This window comes from Ptychodera flava, chromosome 21 (genome assembly GCF_041260155.1).
Source record: "Ptychodera flava strain L36383 chromosome 21, AS_Pfla_20210202, whole genome shotgun sequence".
NCBI classification, from domain to species: domain Eukaryota; kingdom Metazoa; phylum Hemichordata; class Enteropneusta; family Ptychoderidae; genus Ptychodera; species Ptychodera flava.
The window spans coordinates 22,291,030-22,315,500 of NC_091948.1; the positions used below are offsets into that span (position 1 = coordinate 22,291,030).

The 24,471-nt window shown below is 38.5% G+C and overlaps 1 protein-coding gene across 1 annotated transcript; it reads left to right on the top strand.

Moving 5' to 3' along the window:
* The first annotated feature begins 487 nt into the window (after window positions 1–487).
* LOC139121731 (putative ammonium transporter 3) lies at window positions 488–23,990 on the top strand. Its single transcript, XM_070686857.1, has 7 exons — window positions 488–1,482; window positions 4,740–4,811; window positions 7,100–7,159; window positions 12,126–12,202; window positions 14,460–14,672; window positions 15,489–16,567; window positions 23,885–23,990. Exons 1-6 carry the CDS (start codon window positions 710–712, stop codon window positions 15,971–15,973), a joined length of 1,680 nt encoding a protein of 559 aa, XP_070542958.1. The 5' UTR covers window positions 488–709; the 3' UTR covers window positions 15,974–16,567; window positions 23,885–23,990.
* The last annotated feature ends 481 nt before the right edge of the window (window positions 23,991–24,471 follow it).

The following is a 24,471-nucleotide window of genomic DNA, read 5'->3' on the forward strand; positions in this document are numbered from 1 at the left end:
TATTGACGGACTTTCGGAGCTATGATTAAAAGTAATTAGAACGCAGTATACGCATATTCAAGCATAGCGAAGCGTTCTCGATAACTTTACTTTTTAGTATGAAACTAGTTTGTTACAAAATAATACAACTTTGATAGATAACTGCAGCATGTTGTCCCAAAAATGTGCAAAATGTCCCAAAAAATAAACGGTAGTGGGACACAGTGTTTCCTGTTTTAAAATCTCTGACTGCAACACTGTATGACCATCGTTCACAGATGAATTCTGTATGAAAACTTAAAGACTGACATATAAATATTGTACGGTTGTCGAATTGCACGTTATAGCCAAATTCAAACATAAAGAATGATCTACCCGATGGCTGGAGTAAACGTGAGCTCCAAGGCAGGAACATATACTGACAATGAGCTAGTTTGACAACCAATGACCTGGCACTTTATTAAAAGCCACTTTGCACGCCACCAGATTTTCTTTGTGTAAGAAATGGAATTATTCTGCTGTGCGACCCGGCGAGATGCCTGCACTGCAGGCACATCAGGTGAATTTGCCTTTATTCCTATGCTTATGTAATTGTCTCGATCTCGATTTTCTACAACTCCGGTTGCTTCTGCACTGAACTCAATCTGCGTGACGTGGAGTGTTGGCAGCAAAAGAATACACTCTTTTCAGCACAGTGTGCTGATGTATCCTGTGCTGTCTTTTTATCATAATGGCGAACCAAATCAGTATCGTTGACAGTTTTAACATGAGCAGTGTTCTTTCGGGCGATATCAACGCCACTGACATTGTTAGGAACCTGAGCCGAAGAATTATCAACGGAACGAGCGTACCCGGCCTTGACAACCACGTTATCATCGAAACGGTTCATACCAGCTGGGATGACGCCACATGGATCTTGACCAATGCATTTATCATATTCACCATGCAATCAGGATTTGGAATGCTCGAGTCTGGCACGGTGTCGAGAAAGAACGAGGTCAACATCATGGTCAAGAATGCCGTGGACGTGCTCTTCGGCGGTGTTTCGTACTGGGCGTTCGGGTACGGGCTGACATTCGGCACCGATGAGGGATCCAACCCTTTCTGCGGTGTCGGCCATTTCTTCGTCGACGCGACGGACGACGACATGGGTCGATTATTCTCCGATTTTTTCTTCCACGCGTCGTTCGCAACAACCGCGACTACCATCGTCAGTGGAGCTATGGCGGAAAGAACAAAGCTTGAAGCATACATCATCTTTTCCTTCCTGAACACCTGCGTATACTGCTTTCCCGCCCACTGGCTCTGGGCCAAAAACGGCTGGTTGAAGGCACTTGGTGCCGTGGACATCGCCGGCTCGGGAGCCGTGCACTTGATCGGTGGGGTTTCAGGTCTAGCGGCAACTCTGATGTTAAAACCGCGCATTGGAAGATTTGAGGAAGGAGAAGAACCTTCCCGCCCTGGCTCCCTGACCAATGCCTTATTCGGAATGTTTATGTTGTGGTAAGACATTCTTTATTTCCACTGGACTTGACAGTAGTAGTGACAACGTAAGACCATAGTATTTTATAAAACAAATCTTCAATATAGCTTTCTAGAGTCATATTTCCAAAGCGATGAACCTAAATATTATGCTAACTATTAAGTATCATTTCCACATAGCGCTCAAATCGTCAAACAACATAATCTTAATCTTACAACAAAACTTACAAAAAAAACCGTCGCGATGACAAGAAGAAGTAACAATATAATTTGGAATTTTTCAGTGTCAGTAAAAATGGAATCTCATTCCCAGGTGTGCTTTCATTTTATATACACAGTTTAGAGGTGAGTGAACGATTCTGTAATGACAATGGAGGTGTTGACCTTCGCAACAGAATATTTCTGCACCATTGGTCGTAACAAGATCGTCGAATTACCCAAAGTACATATTGTTTTACATGTAAAGTAACGAACTAGCCATGACATAGTGAGCAATCTTTATCCCTCTGTGGTCGAATTTTGTGAAACGCAAAGTTGATAACATTTTTCCTTGATGTTGGATTATAAATGTCTATAAAATATTTCTCCCGTGGCACTGTATCAGTAACAATTGAAAGCCCGTGTTTCTTTGAATCTTAAAGACTTGATACAGTGTAATTTGGTAAGTCAATCAGCCATATGGTTGAATTCATTGGCAGGAATAGAATATCATACAGCCGTGAAATCTGCAGAAATTGGTGCAATGCTTTCCATTCATTCCGAAATTGATTGAATGGAGTAATTGCGTTTAGGGCAGCAATCCCCTGTCGGAACCTGATTTCTGGCGAGACATTAGTCAACGGACTTACCAGCATGACATACTGTTGAATTACAGTTTGATTCTGGCGCTAGATCTCCGTGAAATCTGGAATTGAATCGACACCTGCTTGAATTTAATATGATGATGTGACGTTTGAAGCCCTAGTTTTCCATAGGTACGGAGTTGCCCTCTTTGACCTTTGTGTTCGGAAAAATGCATTAGTTGGCGAGTCAATTACACACAATCTGTCCACCCACAACAAGTATATCTTCAGTCGAACTGACAACATATATAGTGGACTGCTAATATGTCACAGTAGAAGACTTCCAGAAGATGACCCCCTTTGCCTTCTTTTGCGAACTAGTTCTTCCAAAGAAACAGTTTTAAACTCTTTCTGCAAAGTCTGGTATTTTTTTATTAGATGTTTTTCTCACATAATATCAGTTTTTAGTTGCTAATCCTCTATATGAATTATCGAGTAGAATATCAGCAACCATATTTGCTGATCGACCAATCTGTGGACACCTGCATGTGGCGGGTTACATTGAATCGACACAGGGCATATCAGTAAAAGAGTAACTATATTCAGTTTGTTCATACATGTTACTGAGAGATGTCAGAAGCTTTCCTTCTTTTACTTAACTAGTTCGTAAAGAAGGCAAAGAAGGTGCATCTTCCAGAGGTCTTTTGTGAAATTTTAGCACCCCATGATCACTGACAGAGCAGATAAAGAAAGCGGAGGTATAATTTCTCTTGTAAGCTTTCAACGAGGGACACAGTAAGCCCCGACCGCACCGCCAGACCTCAGCATTCTATGCAGTGAGGATAAGGTGGCACGCACTCACCATATATTATACATGGACTTCGTAGATGCGTCGGGTTAGTTTTTTGTGCCCAAATGACGGAGGCTACTTTGTCCATCTGATATTGGCAATTTAAATGAACTATTTGTCCGCATTAGTATCAGTAATTTCTGATGAATCGTAATTACAAATCAATCAATTAATTAATTAGAAACAAGATGCTTGCGTTTTCAATGATATGGTTAAGCTCATCCGGTGGAACTAATTTAATTGATGATTGAACGCATTCTTGAACCCAACTAACACGCCTTGTCATCTACAGATGCTTACTGTACACTACAATACTCTCCCAATGCCAAGTAGTCATGACGACGGCTCAAAAAATTTGAAACCGTCGGAAACATATTATATTACCATGCTCTGCCCGTGGCACTTTGATTGGTCGAGCTGAACCACGTGACTGACCACAAATACACAGTCATGGTTTGTTTATATGCCCGTGAATATGAATAATAAGATTATCAACTCAAAGTATCGTAACTTTACAGCTCAAACATAAATCATCATCAATCACAAAATAAAATGGAGCACTTGTAGGTCAACTTGAGATACTTTTTTCTGAAAACATCTCCGGATTTGCCAATTTTGTACAGCGCGCGTGACAGTGCTCGCGTATTGCTCAGTTTTTGGGGCCCAGTTGTCGTTCGCTCCTGAAATTTTCGGAAATTTTGACGGTTTTCTTGGGTTCGCTGATAATATAATAGAAATAACAGACTCCGCTCTGACTATTAACGTTTATTTATGGGCGCGGGCTCGAGGAAAGCCAAATTAACGGCCTCGGCAAGCCTCGCCCGTTAATTTTTGGCTTTCCTCTGGCTCTTGCCCACAAATAAACGTTAATGGTCAGCGCGTTGCCCGATATTTCTATAATATAACCCGCAACGGTTATTTCCTTTCGTACTAAAAGGAACGCTTATTAGCCTCCAAAGATACTGGAAGCGTTGAAAAGCACAAGAAATATAAGGAATATGCTTAGTGTGAAACCATTTTAGATCATTCCTTTTGTTTGTTTGCTGGCTGAATGCCACGGTAATATACTGTTATATAATTTAATAAAGCTGCGATATATTCTGTAAGATTACTGTACGTGTATCTATCAGCCTGAGAAACAAGTAGGAAATTACAACGAATTGTTTCGTAGTTGCATCGATAAGTCAGCAATGAATTAAATAGCCGACGTGTCACACACATAAGTTTGTTTCTTGAAGATAATGAAGTGGTGCATTTTTGTCCTGTATGACATCGTTTCAATTTTCATCTTAGTATTAGGGTTTGTAAAAGTTGTAATAGATACGCCATTGTCATTTAACGGGCTATTCTAGACAGACACGAGTAATTCCTATGATGGATATTCGATGTCTGATTGGCATTACCGAACCGACTGGCGTGAATCTAATGGAAACACTTTTATTGCCATCAATATTCAATAATTAAACGATAATAAAATACGAATTAAAACGATTTCAGAAATGATCATGTTAAAGCTACTTAGCGTCACTGGGGCTGGAATACATCTAAGTTTGAGTTTTTTTTGCGACGACCAAGCCATTTCAAAGTTCAGTTGTGTGTTCTTTCCTATCTTCTATTTGAATCATAATTATTTTTCTTGCTTCTAGGTGGGGCTGGTTAGGTTTCAACTGTGGTAGTACCTTTGGCATCACTGGAGGAAAGTGGAAACTTGCGACAAGGTAAGAATCGCTCCTGTGCCATCTTTAACAAATGCATGTCCCTGCTTTTTTGAACTCCCTTTCTCTAACTTCCCGCCAGTGCATTCGTAAAATCTCTCTCTCTCTCTCTCTCTCTCTCTCTCTCTCTCTCTCTCTCTCTCTCTCTCCTCTCTCTCTCTCTCTCTCTCTCTCTCTCTCTCTCTCTCTCTCTCTCTCTCTCTCTCTGTGCCTGCTTAGAACACTCGCATATACGAAAATGCACGCCCTCCCTTCACGTGCCTGGAGAATATGTACTGAAGTTTGAACTTTTGTAAAAGTACGTTACTAGCCTATGAGAGAAGTATCTTTATCTGCAATTACTGAGGAATTTACCGAATAAAAATCTTCTAGATTTTAAATCATCAAATTAAAGGGTCCAAAAGCACTTTGGGAATAATAATAATGCTATTTTATATTGCTAGTTTTACCTCGCTGTAGATGCAGTTAGTCATAGAAGTTACAAGCTTTAATGAAGTGTGATGAAAAAACATATTTCTGTGGAATTACTTTTTTTAAACAAGCTCTCTTTATCCTTTGAAATAGCTCAAGCATAACACTTATTGTTTCTGATTGCTCTTTAATCCCTAATGTAGGAACTGAAATTTATTGCCTGGAAGCAACTATTAGCCGGAAGTTATCTGGTCGTTCGTCGTTGTAAAGTGGTTGTCCGCTGTACCGTGTCTGGCCTAGATTGACGAACTAGATTATTACGGACTGCTTAATAGGTGTATATTCTACGCCTCAAGCTGATGTATTTATTGAATGGCCATAGTATCGCTGAAATTCGCAAATAATTCGGCATTACTCGGGGTTAAACTGCGGCGATTAGCGAGTGTGCAATTGGATGTCCCGTTCTCGTTTAGTTAATGTTTCGCTTCAAACATCAGTGCTGTCAGTCCTGCAACTTGTCATGTAATTCGTGCTGCAAATCACTAGACTCCCTTCTCTACACCGTGGCTCTTTACTCTAGTTACAAAATATCGACATTGTAAATCCAGTCTCCATATGACCCGAACAGCTTCAACTAACAAGCGCTTTCATCAACATTGACGGTCAATCACCGCTGATTATATAGCATGCTAGTGACAGCAACTTGCCACGTGATGCGTATTCGTCTCAGAACGGAATTATATTTTGCGTGTCAGTGATTATTTTCATCAGTAAAATATTGTTCGGTTTAATTCTTGCAGAAGGATTTCCTCAATAAGTTACATTCATGGTCAGCAAACAGGTTGATAGAATGTAATATTTACCGTGACCGTTTTGGTTATAGACTAATGTTGACACGTGGCAATACAAGATATAGAGACTTCCAATGGCTTGAAGCGGCAGTCCTCAATCCCTAGTTCTCACACGAGGATAATAATGTTAACATTGACTAGATTGCATTTACGTGATTTTAGTACTTTTTTCTTCTTCGAAAGTTGTGTCAAGTTATTCACTTTGTTCAGAGATAAAGCTGATCAGAAAGGTTCTCCTTTAGGCACTTAATAGAATCGCACGTAGGCAAGCAGAATATTCAAACCTCCTGCGCACTGCACGTGAGCAGCACAGATATTCATAATAGTTATGTTAAGGTAGAATGCACTTCGGGGACAGATATTCGGACTCTCAAACTTTTACAATTCTTTTCTGATATACCACTTGTGGGGGTTCATTTTAAAGCTCTTGGTGCAAGAAAACCTTTCAACGTCTTAGTTTTTCGAAGTTCGAAAATTGTATTTTTCTCCTAGAGTTAACACAGAGATGGTGGCTAATTTGAGTTTTAAATATCGGTAAATTTCGGGTTATTTGTTTCTCTAGTACCAAAATTTGCACGGTGACTCCCGATTTTTATTCTTGATTTTGAAAGAGAATGGTTGAAAAATTTCGTAAGGAAAGTTTGAGTAAAAGCTTAAGTCTTTCACTTTTGAGGCGCATACTACTTCATCGGGAAATGTCACGATGTGCGTATACGGTCATGAGTTATGCTTCATGTCGTGTGCACCGTCATCGTAAAGAACACGAATTGTATGAACCAACTGGCTTTTGCAATATAGTGAAGAAAATCAACAAAAATCGATGATTATATATCACGCCGTCCAAGATCTTGCTTTCAAAAATAGTCACATGACATTTACACGATTTAAACATTTACTTGTCTTCATGTGTACCAGCCTTTCACAAATATTACTTATCTCTATGCTCAGAAAATGCCAGGTCGATTATACAAGCATTCCATGCTTTTTAGCTGTCTCTCATGCGGTTTCTTTCTTGTTAACATTCAACAGATCGGCGGTGTCTACAATAGCGGCATCCATTGGTGGCGGAACGACGGCAATATTTCTAAGGTATACCGGTATAGCTATGCTACATGCTATGTAATTTGTCTCTGTCTGTCTGTCTGTCTGTCTGTCTGTCTGTCTGTCTCTCTCTCTCTCTCTCTGTCTCTCTCTCTCTCTCTCTCTCTCTCTCTCTCTCTCCTCTCTCTCTCTCTCTCTCTCTCTCTCTCTCTCTCTCTCTCTCTCTCTCTCTCTCTCTCTCACATACATCGACCAATCGGATGTGTATTTGGCATGCAATGGTTAAAATTACACCGACAACCACTTCTTTCTCAAATAAGAAAATATCGACTTCATGGTAGTTCTTCAGAGTGAGGCCGAAAGATATCAGATTTGCTTCGCGTCATTACCGCACAACGTCGAGCCGCGTCATGCATTTTAACATTTTACGGGAGTTTACAAAATCCCCATGGCAGCCGCCTTCCGCAAAAACTGTGAAAACACAGCATATTGGAAATGATTAAAGCTATCTTATGATAAAATTTAGTGGCAGAGTTGGGTCACATTCATCATCAAAACAACCGACGGTGATGTTTTAGATCCACTAGCAACAGATCAATGGGAGTAAAATATAGCTCTAGTCACTGTGCTATTAGCTTTAGGGAACTTCGAATCCCACGATTTCAAAATATATGTACCGCAAACACTTTTTCAAATAACTGCTTAATGTACATGTAAAGAAAAGTGACTTATTCAAAAGCAATCAAGACAGCTTTCTTCTCTCTCTCGAGCTATTATCTGCGGTATAATTTTTCACACCAATATGACGTTGGATAATTAGAGGATTGTCGCGTCATGCTTGTATATAAACACGATGATAGATATAACTTCACAGTTTATTACGCAAAAATAATGATAAGACGGTTTGCGGCGAAAATATGTAATTATCTGATGAAACCGTCAGCTTTTCCAATCTCCGATGCTAATTACTTCTCATTTTGACAATAGACGGGAAAAACATATTTCATTCAGAATTCAAAGAAATTTAAATCTGCAATCGTTTCTAGATCACGCTGAAGAGAAAACCGAGACGGAAAATATTAATTGCTAAAAATTAATGAAGCATTATAAGGTGCATGCAATCACCATTGTAGTATAGCCACCAAGATTGCCACCATACTTAGAGCAGAGTCATTTGTATACTGACTTATTTTGTGATCTCTAAATGTTCAATCCAGTAACGTGGAAAAAGTAATCTGTTTTCATATGTCATCGTCGAAATTGGAATTTCGATTCTTCTTTTTCAAGCAAAAGAAGAGTTGTCGTATTTTTCTTATGGGTCGTGAAGGAATTTCATGAACTTGAACTTGTACAGTTATACATGGCATATTCGTGAGATTAATGTCAGTCAGATTTTTGTCGTGATAAGATATCTCGGTCATTGCCATTATCGCATGTTACCGCGAACCCGATGTAACTTTTGACAATTTTCGTTTATTCAAATAACATCTCACGAATTAACAAAACCTTCGTATGCACTCTAAGGCATGTAGGAATGCCCAGTGGCGAGCCTGTGAACACGATCGGTTAATGGTGCGTCGTTGTCGTACATGTTTTCAGTTCAGTCATAATTTCAAAACTTATAACGAATACACGTACAAACAATAAGAAACCGATCTCGAGCTATCTTTTAACAGACTATGAAAGGCTGTTTGATGCATATTACAGAATTCAACTCACATTTTGTAATGATGTAAGCTTGTATAGGAGCAACAAAAATGGAATGACGGCAAGGCTCCTGAAGATAACTCATTTACTTTGTCAGAAACTAGGGACGAAAGCTCGCACCTGTAATCCTCGATACACACTTCAGCCTACGGCTGACAGCTGACAGACAAGGACGGTTCTCTGGACAAATTATTTCCCCATCTCAACGATACAGATTTGTCACTGAATGAGTCCTTACTTAAACGCAAGGCAAAATCACACTGTTATGCCAACTTCGATTGTACATAGTACTTTCCACATAGATATTTATTTTTCTGCTGAAATTAAACTCGCTGCTCAGATTAAAGAACACAAGTTCTCTGCTAATGAGTCTGATGTTTGAGGATATGCAAAATGGCAAATATGATGAACAAAAGCGTGTTAATTAACTTTAGCACGCCTCTGGTGTCTTTGGATGTGAGTTTCTAACTAAGATATATCGGTTTCATCTTACTTGCTTCTGCCAATTTTAGCCTCAGTATTATATTTTACATATCACTGTAATTGGTCATCGCACTTGACCCACGTTAGCCTCGAGGAGCTATTACATTATATTAGCTTTGTCATCTTTTGCCCAAAATATTTGAACAGATGTAGTTTGGTATAGCCGTTCATTCATTGGTGATTGAGATCGCGTGCTGCCTTACCTTAATACCGGTGAAAACTATACCTGGCGTTGCTAGGATGAAACGGCGAGGTGAAAACGATAACACCCCGTGTTACAATTATTTTACTCACCTACGATCGCTTTGAAGCCTATCAGAAATGTCAGAAATGCGTTATGTAGACGGTATAAAGATTGACATTTAAACTGCCTGCGACAAAACTACCAACTGTTTGTGCCTTCAATATCGCTCGCAAGAATCTTGAATTTGAAGCGACTGAGTTCGTTTGAAGTGGTAAACGTAACCTATAATGTTGATTGAGGAACCGACATGCCAGAAGAAATGACGAGCGTGGGTAGAAGATTACTTGGCAATCTGTCTTAACAACTTAGCCAGGAGCACGGTTTATCGCAAGACGCTGTGTATAATGTGGTTCTATCAAATTTGCATTGTCACCCGCAGGATTTGAAGAGAAGCAATCTGATTTTTATCACAGTGATTCACAAAATGCCAAGAATCTCGTTCGTAAGACAGCGACGTCGACAATAGTAACTGTTGAAATTGTGACCGGAGTGTATAACTTGAGATTTCTCGGGCAATGACTTATTTGCCGGTACAGAAATTCACAAGTTACACAATAAAAATACGAACTAGGTAACTCGGTCAGCAAAGTGATAACGGAACGAAAGAGTCATTCCATAGTACCCACAGTCTTTTATATCACATATGTATAGCTGTTAGCAAACTTGAAGATAACATAAATCCCCACCAAAGGGGAAGTACGGGTTTTCTCATCGTAAATCGACGTGAAAAGAGACTTATTGGTGCGTATCAGCAACCATAATTCAGCTTGAATTGATCAGTCTGCAGTCTGCACTCTTTACCAATACAGACGCATATCATGAGCATACACTCAGCTCTCATAAAATCCCTGTACCGTGAGTCCTCCTTTAAATGTTTCAGGTGCAGCCAACGAATAATGCACTTTTAAAGGGGTCTTTACTTTAACAAGATATATTGTGCATGAAAAGTAATGTGAACTGACTAATTTTAAGTCATGAGGGTAATTAATTAGCTGTTCATAATTTGCCCTTCCACTGAAAACTTTTTGACTTGCCCTCCCGCACTCAAACTTCATTTTTACCCTCTCCCCACTTATTTTTGCCTAATTCCCCTCCCCACTGTCAATTTTTGAAGCTCCCCTGCCCTATGACGGAAAAAAACTTGCCGATTTCCCCCGCCCTGCAAAAAATCCCCCCAATTTTCGTCATTCCATTTCCCCTGCAGACATGTTGCTACCCTACCCTGTGATGAAAAAAAACTGTCGATTTTCCCCTGCCCTGTGAAAAAATTGCCCCTGAAAACACCATGGCTCAACTTCCCCTGTCCCTATTTTAAAAATAGCTTCCCCTCTCCTCGTTTTTCGCAAAGCCCTGTCCCTGGGACAATCAACCGATATCTGACCTGCCCGACAAAAAAAACTAAATTTGTTCCCCTGCCACCTAAAAATATGTCCCCTGCCCAAGCAAAATTACAATTTCCCCTGCCCTCAAATATTGTTCCTGGAATAGCTTTTTCGATGAATAGCACCGTTTGCTGCACCTGATGTTTTCCAGTTCATGTGTATGCATGTAGTGCCTGTCCGAAAAGTAAACTGCCAAACGGCACTGGTGGCGTCACAACTATTTCACACGAAACAATTGTTTCATTTCTTTTATTTCTTTTGTTTTATTTATTATTTATTATTTATTTATTATTATTTATTGCTTGTTTTTGTCTTTGCTTGTTTGTTTGTTTGTTTGTTTATTGCATGTTTGCTCGTTTGTTCGACTAATTGATGAGGGTTTTGTGTTAATATTTTACTTGTATTCCTCCGCTCGCTAGCGCTCCTTGGCAAAAATTCTATGCTTTAACGAGTAAACTTCAACTATATAGGCAGGCACATCAATTATAATTGTTGGCAAGGCTTGAAAATGTAAGGATTCGCTGGAGTATATATAGAGATATAGCAAACTGTTTCTTTTGTCAGCCACCTTGAATCACCAAAGATATTGATTCAAAATCTCGAAAATATCCGAATATTTATGTCATATTCCAAACAAAGAGTATGCTATTCTCGAGCCCTTTGTCATACTGGTGTATCCGAGCGCCACCACAGTGAGCTTTTCCTCACACCACAACACGTATAATTATGGGAGAATACGGGGACTGATTACGGACTCTCAAACTCCTACAATACCTTTTGGTGGACCATTTGTTGAGGCCCATTTTGATGCTATTGGAGTAATTAAAGTTTTCGCCGGTATATTTTTGTGAAAATCCGAAATTTTATTTTTCCAATAGAGTTAACACAGAGATGGCGGCCAATTTTGAATTTCAAGTGTCGATAAATATCGGGTAATTTGTTTCTACAATACTGACCCGTGATTTTTATTCTTGACTTTGAAAGGGTTGGTGTAAAGTTTTCTTACGGAAAGTTTGAGAAAGAGTTTAATTAGCCTTTCAATTTCAAAGCGCTTACTACCTTAACAGAATACCTCGTTCAAAAAATGTGTTCGAAAAGCAGATGTTAATCGTGGAGTGAGTGTGATGACATTTGACTTTGAGCTCGAGGCTTCTATTTAGTCTTTGTAATTATCAATAGTCATTTAATTCATTTTCAGTTATGTGACCAAGAGACGCAAGTTCGATGTTGGCTACCTGATCAACGGAGTACTTGGCGCACTCGTGTCAATTACAGGTATTTGCATGTCACGGTCATTTCACTAAACAAAGATGATTAGATTGGTATACACAGACATAGTCTCACAGTCATTACCAGAACCGCAGGTTTGGGATTTGGAATTGTCTAAAAAGCAGCCGGGACCCATCACAGGGTCCTGTGAACACTACATTGATGTAGTATTACAATAACATTACGTATGAAATAGTTTATGAAGACTTTAACGCAATGTGCCACCGCGTGCCTAAGCTACACGTCACTGTTCCCGCATCAGTACTTAAAGGAAAACATTTCATACATATCGACCAGCCAAATATATATAACTAATAGAGGACACCAGCTATTGCTATCGATCAACAACGCGAAGGACTTTCACCCTGCTTAAACAACTCGCTTACATCTCACAAGCGAAAAGACGTAATACGAGTTGGTGATAGGTAGAAATAACTATGTACTGGAAGATTAGGGTGAACAATTAACAGGTATAGCCTGCTTTCTTTGAAACACTGTACGGGGATAGTGATTGGATGGCTGTAGGGACATACTGACAAATAATAGCGCCACTCACCAATCCCTGGTCCTCGTATTAATGCAATTTGTTCTCCTTCGAGAGTTTGAACATTGCACATTGTAATTAGTAAATAAAATCCACAAATCTGTTTGATTTGCTTCATAGGTAGGAAACCATAGTTATCATATATTTTTTCCGTTAAAATACTAAATTGCCTGCAAAAATTGATTTAAAATCATCCAATTCTTTGTAGTCATATTTTTTTACTAAAATTTATACATTTTAGAAAGACCAGTATCCAATCTTTCTAAAACTATAGGGTGTATAGCATTTCAAGCCAGTTCATCAAGGAAAGAATGATGTACCCCTACCCCTATCTTTTGCATAGCCCCTACAATACACACAACTCAAAATTGACTCCACAGATGAAGTAGCGTGCTGTTAAATGTCTAATGTTAGCACTTATTTTCCTGTTTAATATGTAGGAATAAATAATCGAAACATATAAATTTTGCTTCATAAAAAGATAAATTGTTACATGGTATTTCGAGTAAAAATTAAAAATTAAAATTTGTCAAAAAATTCATTTTAAAGTCGTCCTATTTTACGTACGCCAATTCATTTGGTAAAGTTTGTATTTCTTACCAAGAGCAGTGTCTGAGCTAGTTTACTCAATCACAGAGAAACATAGACAGAGTCGCAACGCTTGCATGCCGTTTGTTCCATGGTCGTCTCGGTAGACTATTGGCTTTACATATTAAAATGAGCTTCAAAGGTGTTAAACTTTTTGGAGGCTTTGTTTGTGGTTGATAATTACACGGGATTATGCGAAAAATACGACGAGATGGCATCGTACTGTCAGTCGCGTAGCAACCATAGTTACTTTGTGAGCTCTCGGGCCAGAAACGCTGCTTCACGCCAATCAAAACATAACACGCCAGCAGTTTCATAAACATGTCCTTCCTTGACGCACGTGTAAAAGACGGTATGACTGACTGTAAACCATTGAGTAAAACCTGACAGTATCGATAAAAGACTTTCAAATTTGGTTCAAACACACTCATTATATATTCATAAAAATATGAGAGGAATTTTTAAAACGGTAAAACTCACTTTCCTGAAGCTCAAAACACTCCCGTTTTCGCCAGCACGTCAATTCCGCTCAGCACCACACGACAACAACAACACAAACTTTGCCGAACATACTTTCGCTTAACAATTGGCGAAAATCCGAAAATTACCGAAGGATGCATGGTCGGCACTCTTCGGAAAAGACAGGCGAAAGCAACCTGAGGCGAGGCGAACATGGATGGGTTACGTAACCGCTTCACGCCTTAAACAATACCCGTTGCGACTCTGTATATGTTTCTCTGTGACTCAATGTAGGAGAGGATATAGTAATCCCTACCCCTATTCATTATTCGCCAATCTTCGCGGTACATGTAAATCAAAACAAGCTCAGAGAGGTAGTGCATTCCAAAATATCCAATGTTAACATCTTTTCCTTTGTTCAGCAGATTCTAAAGAACGGAAAAATACCCACGTAGTGGGTTTATAGGGGGGGGGTGCACGGTGGGCCCCTTTAGCCCACGGAATACGATCTTCATATGAGGAGTATGTATAAACCAATGCTTGTCTACCTAAATATTAGGAAATGCACACAAAGTTTTAAAGAATTTTATTGTGAGCAGAGCAAAATAAAAGCATCATATCAGTAAGATGAAAGGTTAATGTTTCTATTTCTCTTAACATTTGTGCCCACAGCCTTGTGTGCACTGTCCCATCCCTGGCAGGGTTTGGTGATCGGTGCAATAGGATCTCTAATTTCCTGCTTCGGCTCGGTTTGGATGGAAAAGTTGAAAATCGACGACCCTGTCGGGGTGGTCCCGGTGCACGCCTTGTCCGGGATCTGGGGACTGCTATCGGTCGGCCTGTTCGTGCAGAAAGACACGATTGACAATGTGACATCACATGCCGGTAAGTCACCAGTAACGTGACGCAGTTACCATTTGCCCTCATCTCGCCATTTCCCGGACGCCCCATTTCTTTCAAAATAATCGACATAATTATGCTAATTATTATTTTGAAATCATCTGGACGATGGGCTTTAAGGTCCTTTTGGAGTTAAAAAATTCTTTAAGTGTTCGAAGATTTTGTGTAAAACATTAATAATCTTAGCTATCATCACAAAAGCACGTTCCACTTCGCCACAACAGCAAAATACGTCGTTCATGGGCATCCCGTGCAGTTACGTTGACCCGCAAAGTGTTGCTCGTCACACTTACACGATACTCTTTCAAGATAAATTATAATGCACTTTAATACTAACTAAAGGGACTTTTCACCGTTCTTTTTTAATATCACGAATAAACATTGGGGATTACGGTGCAAATTTTGGAACAGAAAAACAAAATAATAATGATATGAAATTCAAAATGGCAACCATTCCTGTTTTAACTAATTCCAAAAAAAATATAAATTTCAATTTTCAGAAAAAAATACAACGGTGAAAAATTTATTTACTCCAAAAGCTTCAAAATAAGCTCATACTCAGAAAGGTCTTGTGAAAAACAGAGACTCCGAATTTCTGCCCTGGACTCTCATTCTGCATTATAATATCTTAGTTCTCAAGATAGGTACCGTATAATATACTATAAGGACAATGCACAAATATTTCATATGAAACTATTTGATTTTGAAGGACCTTTTCTTGTCTTGAAGGGTAAATCGGCTATTAACCTAACATTTTAGACTAAATGGAATATTGTTTGTTTTTGTTTGTTTGTTTACTAGGCTTATTTTACGGAGGTGGTTGGTACGTTCTTGGCGTTCAGAGCTTGGCAGCCATTTCTATTACGGCTTGGACTTTAGTGACTTCCTATAGTCTCTTAAAAATACTCGATCTTACCATCGGGATACGGGTACCTCGTCACGAAGAGCTGCTGGGAGCCGATCTTGTGGAACACTCGGTGAACGGAGCATACGACAAGTCGACTGGCACGCTCATCGGCTCTTATAGTGACGTTCTGGGCAACATGGGAATGAGAGGAGACCAGAGGAACAACGGAAACCTCATTCGAATCTCCAGAGTCGACTCGCCGGGGCGGTCGACGTTCTCCCCCTCGGCAAAATCCAAATCGCATTTACATAGAGGGGCGAAACGCGTTGAAAACACGACTGAAGAACCGTTTCAGGAGGTCACGGCTATATCTAGGCGCCAAGAAGACCCGCAGGGCAAATCTGCAAGTCGCAAGCTCATCGAAGGACACGGTCATTAAAGTTAGGAATATCGCAAAAGTCGTTGACACCGGAAAAGTTTATTAGGTCACCTGTAAAAGAGGGCGTAATCCGAACTAGAGTGCTAGTAAATCACTCAATAATAACTTTACAATAGAGGGAAAATATAGTAAGATTAAGTAAAATGCACTGACAGTGTTATTTGCTAAGATTTTGTTAACCCAGTGACAGTTTACGTTGTTTGATTTCATTTTAAGTTTTTCAAACAGATTTTGTCCTGGCAAATACTTTTAAATTACATTCCACTTTTGAATTTATTGTTAGTCCAAGAAATTTTATGTTTAAATTTCATTGAAAACCGTATTGCCATTTAAGCAAATCACAATATTAGCGATATTCGATGAGGATTTGATCAGCTTAAGGTGAGTCCGATGAAGAGGACAGATAAAAATTGCTATAATAGCAAATAAAAAGGTCGCCCCGCGCACTCGTGCAAGCAAGCGCAACTCTGAAATATTAATACTGTGTATATGCAAGCCCTCGACGGTCTTGAGGCAAAACTAAAACTACAGGTTATCTGTCTGTTATGTTTACCGTGCATGTCGGATAACTGATATTCGTCTTGTTAGGAGTTAGTCGGGTCGGAAGGTAGGGTTCCCATGCACCCATGGATGTATTTTTTTAACCTACATTTTTGTAATCCTTAGGGTCTATATTTAATGAATTTTGATGTTCCCAAAATCAAATCGTGTCCCATGGGGTTCATTTGGCGCCATCTTTGCCGCCATCTTGGCCGCCATCTTGGATTTCAACAATGGGGTAGGGGTCACGTATCTACCGCTCGACGGAAACAGAAACAATAAAATACTATAAACGTTACATTGTTAGAAAGCCAAGATCATGGCCTTTTCATTGATATATAACTTAATAGGGATTAATTAATATTCGAACGTCGAGTAGACTTTATATCGGCCATTGGCCGTAAATCGTAAACTTTGCGAAATTTCACACCCAATAATTAAGTTCCCGTTCCTCCAAACAATTTTTCATAGGTATTTATATATCTTTTGGAAGAACTCAGTGCAATAAACAAGAAAAACAACATTAAAAGTATGTGTCTTGAGATTTAGTGGGTGCATGAGCTTGTTTTCTTATTAAGCTGTATGCCACATATCCATGTGTAACATAAGGGGTAGGGGTAATGTTTCCCTTTCTGTTTCGAATCATGAATGATGAAACCATAAAAATGTTACATTTTTGAAAGTGCTGCATCAGACCTTTCTAAAAATATATAGATTTATGGGGAAAAGTTGCATATTTAAAAGTTACAAAGCTTAAACCTTTCGGTTTGTGTCGATTTTAAGTGATTTTTTAAGAACGAAATTACAACATATGGGGTAGGGGTAATGTTTCCCTTTCTGCCTCGAACCATGAATTACGAAACCATATAAATGTTATACTGTTTGAAAGCTCTGAAATGGCCTTTCCAAACATGTATAGTTTTATTGGGAAAAGTCCATATTTGAAAGTTACAAAGCTTATGCCTTTCAGTTTGTGTCAATTTTAAGTGATTTTTTAAGGACGAAATTACAACATATGGGGTAGGGGTAATGTTTCCCTTTCTGCCTCGAACCATGAATTACGAAACCATATAAATGTTATACCGTTTGAAAGCTCTGAAATGGGCCTTTCTAAACATGTATAGTTTTATTGGGAAAAGTCCATATTTTAAAGTTACAAAGCTTATGCCTTTCAGTTTGTGTCAATTTTAAGTGATTTTTTAAACAAAATTATAATATAAGGGGTAGGGGTAATGTTTCCCGTTCTGCCTTGAACCATGAATTATGAAACCATATAAATGTTATACTGTTTGAAAGCTCTGAAGTTGGCCTTTCCAAACATGTATAGTTTCATTGGCGAAAGTTGCATATTTGAAAGTTACAAAGCTTAAGCCTTTCAGTTTGTGTCAATTTTAAGTGATTTTTTGAACAATATGCACAAAACAGTTAGTCCGTTGACCAGGTATCGAAATCATCCGCTCTAAGGCATTTTACCCACTATGATTTTCTGTTAGCTAGTATTCTCAGCTGTCATAATCTGCTTATTTTCCATTTAACTGATGGTGTGTGAGAGTGTAACGACTTGTTTGTGAAGGGCTGTCACGCCCTCCGTAGTAAAATAGGAATGGGTTAGGGGTAACATATTTACCGCTAGTCGGAAACAAATACAAAAAAGTACCATAAACAATACATTCTTAGAAAGCCCAGATATAAGCTTTTTACTTTTTTGATAATTATTCGACTTTAGATGGCGCCAATATTCCGTATGTACATGGCGGTCAGCAGCTGAATCATTCACATAACGAACGTTGATATGGCCTGAAACTTCGGTAAATTCATTCAAGCAAACTCTTGTTTGATTAAGTTGATAGTTTTCCTTTCTTTTTTTTTTCGAGTATTTGCCATGGCATGACTGAAACGAACCTTGAAACGAAGGCTGTACGTATCTATATTAGTCCGAGCCTGAGCGTGATCTGAGAGCTAACAGATCCGCAGATAATGCGAACGATCGCAACCGTTACCAACAGACTCATTATGAAGAGCCATGCCCCAAAACGCCCAACCAAACTTGGCACTAATCATGATCCCAGTCCATTTCGAGCCGGGCTTTAAGGGAAGTGCGGTGGCCTTTGAAAGACCCTTTGGTTTGGTTTTGTACCGTAGTATAGGAAGAAAACCCGACCTGTCGTCGTAGCTGTGAATGTTTGTGTTGTTTTTAGCTTCTTTTTTCCTATTTGAAGAATCGTCTTTGCAGCCTTCCATCCTGCGTTCTGTGTAGCGAGTGTCTTCGATCGCTCTCTTAAGTTTGTGATGTACAACTGTCTTGAGTCCCGGTGCTTTATTGGGTGTAGAGGTAAATAGTTAGAGATCAGGGTGATAAATTGGTTGCCGCAGTGTCTTTCCAGGTGTTGCCACTTTTGAAGGAATTCAACACTGGGTATTTTGGCCTGGTAAGTATTCTTTAAGGTGTACCTGTAGGCTACGTGGTATTGAATAGGGGCCACTTAGGTTTCAACACATTCGATACTCTTGGCTTTCGCTTATACCCCGTTGTATGAGTAACTGGATCGGAAATGGGAAAGGCTTAATTAATATCCATCTTTGCTAATATTAATTCTCGTTTGGCTTACAGATGGCCACCTCTACTTGTTTCGGTGAAAATTTGACTTTCAATTGGACAAAACATTGAGTATGACTTTCTTCTGTGTGTTATTTAGGCCTATGAAAAATATGAAAATTGCATATATATTGTTGTCAAATATCTCAAATCTTAGATTGTAAGAGATAGGCTTAGGCTTCCCTGTAATCATACAAATGAGTTAAATGGGAATTTATTGGAGTAGATTACAGTAATCGAAGAGAATGGTTGACACTATAGAAAGACTTATCTCGGATTGCGGGGACCTAACTATAAAAGAACAGCACTGAATACTTGCCGGATGTATTGACTGTACATGTATAGTACAGGCTAGTACAACATGGAATGTAAAACATACAAATCAAAGAAGTGGCAAATTTTCTCAACTTTTCACAAAGTTTATATTCCATCATTACTATCAGGATTAGGATTTTCCCTATCTATAAATAAGCTATTACTTGATTACACCTTGATTCAGCATGACTAACATTTTGCATTTGCCACGCAACCAGCCATGCCCGTCCCTGGGATCGCGAACAATGCCTTTAACGAAGCTTTTGAACGCTTTTTGTGAATTGTGTAAGAATAGTCCTCTCTGTGGAGTATAATGTGTGAAGCCGTTGTCTAGCTCGCTTGACTCTGATGATTATGTTGACTTATTTTTTCTCAGCTCCTGGTGGCTGATCTAGCTCGAAAGTTAGATCAATCTAGTCTCTCTGATTCGATCATGCTGGTGGGAATGGTATCTTCAAGCATTGACCCTAAAACGTCCGTTTGTAGGGTCTTTGCTTCAAAGACGTCAGGGTCTAACATTGGTTAAATGTCATCCATGATAAGAAACTAATGATAGATTCACTCACAAGGCATTTTAAACATTGAGGTGTCAATGGGAATATAAGCCTTTTTAGTCATTTTCTGAGGTTTGTCTCGCCTTCTTATTGCTTGGTGTAGAGAGTGTTTGTTCGCCTTCTGTTTACTATTTAGTTGCGTAATTTGAATGCGTTCTGTGACATTTGGCTTTTCGGGTTTTAGTTCCAGAATTATTTTGCTATTGAATTTTAGTACCCAGTCGAAAATGTAATCCTCATTGGGAGTATATAGTGTTCTGCGTTGTAAAATAATTTCGAAAAATTGGTTATGATCTCTTGTTTTCTGGTAAGGAAGGTAAAGTGTTGTCGATCCATCTTATCTTATTATGGAGAAGCTATATCACATAGTCACATACACGCATGTCATGGAGGTAGGACGCACAGTGAGATCGCTCGTCCAATGTTGCTCTGTTTTTCGCTACCAAATGTCTTCGTATACCTGAAAACCTTTTGTTATACATTCTGAAGCACTGTTTGACAACTTCAACCAGTAAAAGATGCCGAGAAAACCAGCAAAGAAGCATGAAGCTACCAAAATTGAGTACAAGTAGCGATCACAGTCCAGAGCCAAAGCAAACCAAGATGGCCGACACTGGAGACTTCTGTCCGCACAGCCAAACAGAGAACAAAGACATTCAAAGTCAGCTGTCTGAAATTCTTCAAACTCTGTATTTTTCGCCTTCAGAAACGGATTGTTCGCTCAATTACCTTTTCTCATTTCATTGCTCATTCCGAACCTCTGTTTTACAAACTGAATATTTTAGATATCTACAAACTGAGTAAATATTGTACTTGTATGTTTGTTTATGATTTGAAACATAACAATCTTCCTCATACAGTTGAACACTATTTTGAGATTCCAAAGCACTCGTATCCAACACGATTAACACAAGTTGAAAATTTTCGTATTCCAGGCTCAAATTTGACAATTTCACAACATAACATTAGGTATGCAGCTGTGAAACACTGGAATTCGCTGCCTGACTATCTCAAACAATTGTCAAGTAGACAAGTTTTCAAGTCTGCATTGAAACATCACTTACTGAATTTACATTAAATCTGTGTTTGTTTCTATCCTCCATCACACTTAAGCTTGTACCGAATAGTTATTAGTATACTCACGGGCCATGAACTCGACTAGTCCTTTTAGACTATTTTCATGGCCCCCACCAGATTTTACAATATTGCAATGTTCTTTTCTTTTCTTTGACTTTGTACAATTTCAGTAATACACAGTTTTCTGATAATTTTCATTATTGTACATACTGTGAAGCATCTGGTGAAATAAAGCATTCATTCATTCATTCATATTGTGGATTAATGGTGATTGGTTTTCAGCGATAAAAGATTCTCTCGTGTTCCCGTGTGGTATTAAAAGTAACACTATTAATAGTGAGCTCTGATTTGCCCAGACGGTCACGTGACTGTGCATGTATTTACTATATACTGTAAAGTTGGCCATTCCTATCTCCAAAGTGGGTTTCTTTCACATTGTTTGTATTTTCATCACAAGTTTCAATATACTGATATAATATAGCGATAAACAACCCCTATAAGTTGGGTACACCACTCCACTCGAGCTCGGTTTTGACCATTTCACTCCTTATACACACGACTGAAGTTCGTGCGTATATGTTGTTTACCGGTCGAAACCGTATGGTATCCTCTCAAAGTGGTGCTTTATTGCTTATATATCTTTCGCGATACAATTAAAGAAAAGGGATTGATTGTTGCTGCTGTCATATAAACTTTGCATGACGACAATGAAATCCAATTTAGTGTTTGTGGGTTTGGAATATATAATTTTTGACATATTATAGCTGTTAACTTTCTTTCCCTAATTTGAGTTATTGAAATGAGTAAAACGTCTTTTATTAACCACCATTTTAGCTTTTTAGTGCTATTTAATGCCTATAGAGTATTTTTCTATGTTCCTTTTAACAAGTAAATGTCAGTAAAGTAACACAAACTTTTGAGTTTAGGCATTGTCACTGCATAATTTTTTAGTTTACCCCATCAAGCCATATCTTGTTGGAAAAACAACTGCGTTAGTGTTTCAGAGATATGATATTTATGTGGCTTCCTTATTCGCTGCGTTTGGTAGGAGAGGAAACATTACCCATACCCCTATCCCTTAAATGTATATTATAGAGCGATGTACGGCATACCATATATTAGGTAAACAATCGACGCACCCCATAAGTCTCAAGAAGATACACTCTTTTATGTTTTTTACTTCTCTATTGCATTAAGTTCTTTCAAATGATATATAAATACCTTGTAAAAATTGTTTGGAGGAACATGAACTTAATTATTGGGTTTGAAATTAAGCAAATTTTACAATTTACATTTCATGTCCGATATAAAATCTAATCGATGTTTGAATATCGATTTATCCCCATTTAGTTGTATACCAATGGTAAGGGGATTATCTGGGCTTTCTAAGAATGTATTGTTTATGGTACTTTTTGTTTTTGTTTCCGACTAGCGGTAAATATGTTACCCCTAACCCATTCCTATTTTACCACTGAGGGCGTGACAGCCCTTCACAAACAAGTCGTTACACTCTCACACACCATCAGTTAAATGGAAAATAAGCAGATTATGACAGCTGAGAATACTAGCTAACAGAAAATCATAGTGGGTAAAATGCCTTAGAGCGGATGATTTCGATACCTGGCCAACGGACTAACTGTTTTGTGCATATTGTTCAAAAAATCACTTAAAATTGACACAAACTGAAAGGCTTAAGCTTTGTAACTTTCAAATATGCAACTTTCCCCAATAAAACTATACATGTTTGGAAAGGCCAATTTCAGAGCTTTCAAACAGTATAACATTTATATGGTTTCATAATTCATGGTTCAAGGCAGAACGGGAAACATTACCCCTACCCCTTATGTTGTAATTTCGTTTTAAAAAATCACTTAAAATTGACACAAACTGAAAGGCATAAGCTTTGTAACTTTAAAATATGGACTTTTCCCAATAAAACTATACATGTTTGGAAAGGCCCATTTCAGAGCTTTCAAACAGTATAACATTTATATGGTTTCATGATTCATGGTTCGAGGCAGAAAGGGAAACATTACCCCTACCCCATATGTTGTAATTTCGTTCTTAAAAAATCACTTGAAATCGACACAAACCGAAAGGTTTAAGCTTCGTAACTTTTAAATATGCAACTTTTCCCCATAAATCTATATATTTTTAGAAAGGTCTGATGCAGCACTTTCAAAAAATGTAACATTTTTATGGTTTCATCATTCATGATTCGAAACAGAAAGGGAAACATTACCCCTACCCCTTATGTTACACACGGATATGTGGCATACCGCGTAATAAGAAAACAAGCTCATGCACCCACTAAATCTCAAGACACATACTTTTAATGTTGTTTTTCTTGTTTATTGCACTGAGTTCTTCCACAAAATATATAAATACCTCATGAAAAATTGTTTGGAGGAACGGGAACTTAATTATTGGGTGTGAAATTTAGCAAATTTTACGATTTACGGCCAATGGCCGATATAAAGTCTAATCGACGTTCGAATATTAATTAATCCCTATTAAGTTATATATCAATGAAAAGGCCATGATCTTGGCTTTCTAAAAATGTAACGTTTATAGTATTTTATTGTTTCTGTTTCCGTCGAGCGGTAGATACGTGACCCCTACCCATTGTTGAAATCCAAGATGGCGGCCAAGATGGCGGCAAAGATGGCGCCAAATGAACCCCATGGGACACGATTGATTGGGACATCAGATTCATTTTGGGAACATCAAAATTCATTAAATATAGACCCTAAGGATTACAAAAATGTAGGTTAAAAAAATACATCCATGGGGTGCATGGGAACCCTACCTTCCGACTAGACTAAGTAGGCTACATATCCTGTAACCTCGCGTCTCAGTAAAATGAGGAATGTATTTTTAGCTAACAAAGTTATAAGATGTTAAATAAACAGTAAGTCATGTCAGACGATGTTTCTTTGATATTTAAGCCTTATTTTACCATGAAAAATATATATTATATGTATATATTTATATGTATATGTATATATATCCTGTACCTATACCAACTATCTATCTATCTATCTATCTATCGATCTATCTATCTATCTATCTATCTATCTAGATCGTCTTCTTTTTGTTTTCGTATAGTTGCGTATGAAAGCAGCTTTTCCTGAAAATCTGACTATTGCAAGTTTTATGTTCATACATGTGATATATGTGTTTACTGCCCGTACCGTGTTTTGAAAATTCACGGTGTACGTGTGCGATGAAGCATATGCAAAGATTCTGAACCACTTTATCTACCATCAACATTGTATGCATTCAATTATCACAACACTGCGATGAATGCCTTTGAGATAAGAGTCGATGGATAGGGCTTGTTCGCACGTAATCTGCAGAACGCTGTACCTCAAATCCCGTGAGCAGTTCGCAAAACCTGCCTTTGAAGGACGTTA

What these genes read in the sequence shown, in the direction of transcription:
- LOC139121731 (XM_070686857.1), top strand. Translation starts at nt 710, where the DNA reads ATGGCGAACCAAATCAGTATCGTTGACAGTTTTAACATGAGCAGTGTT. An exon ending in AAGTGGAAACTTGCGACAAG is followed by an intron (nt 4,812 to 7,099) that starts GTAAGAATCGCT and finishes AACATTCAACAG; the next exon opens with ATCGGCGGTGTCTACAATAG. An exon ending in ACGACGGCAATATTTCTAAG is followed by an intron (nt 7,160 to 12,125) that starts GTATACCGGTAT and finishes ATTCATTTTCAG; the next exon opens with TTATGTGACCAAGAGACGCA.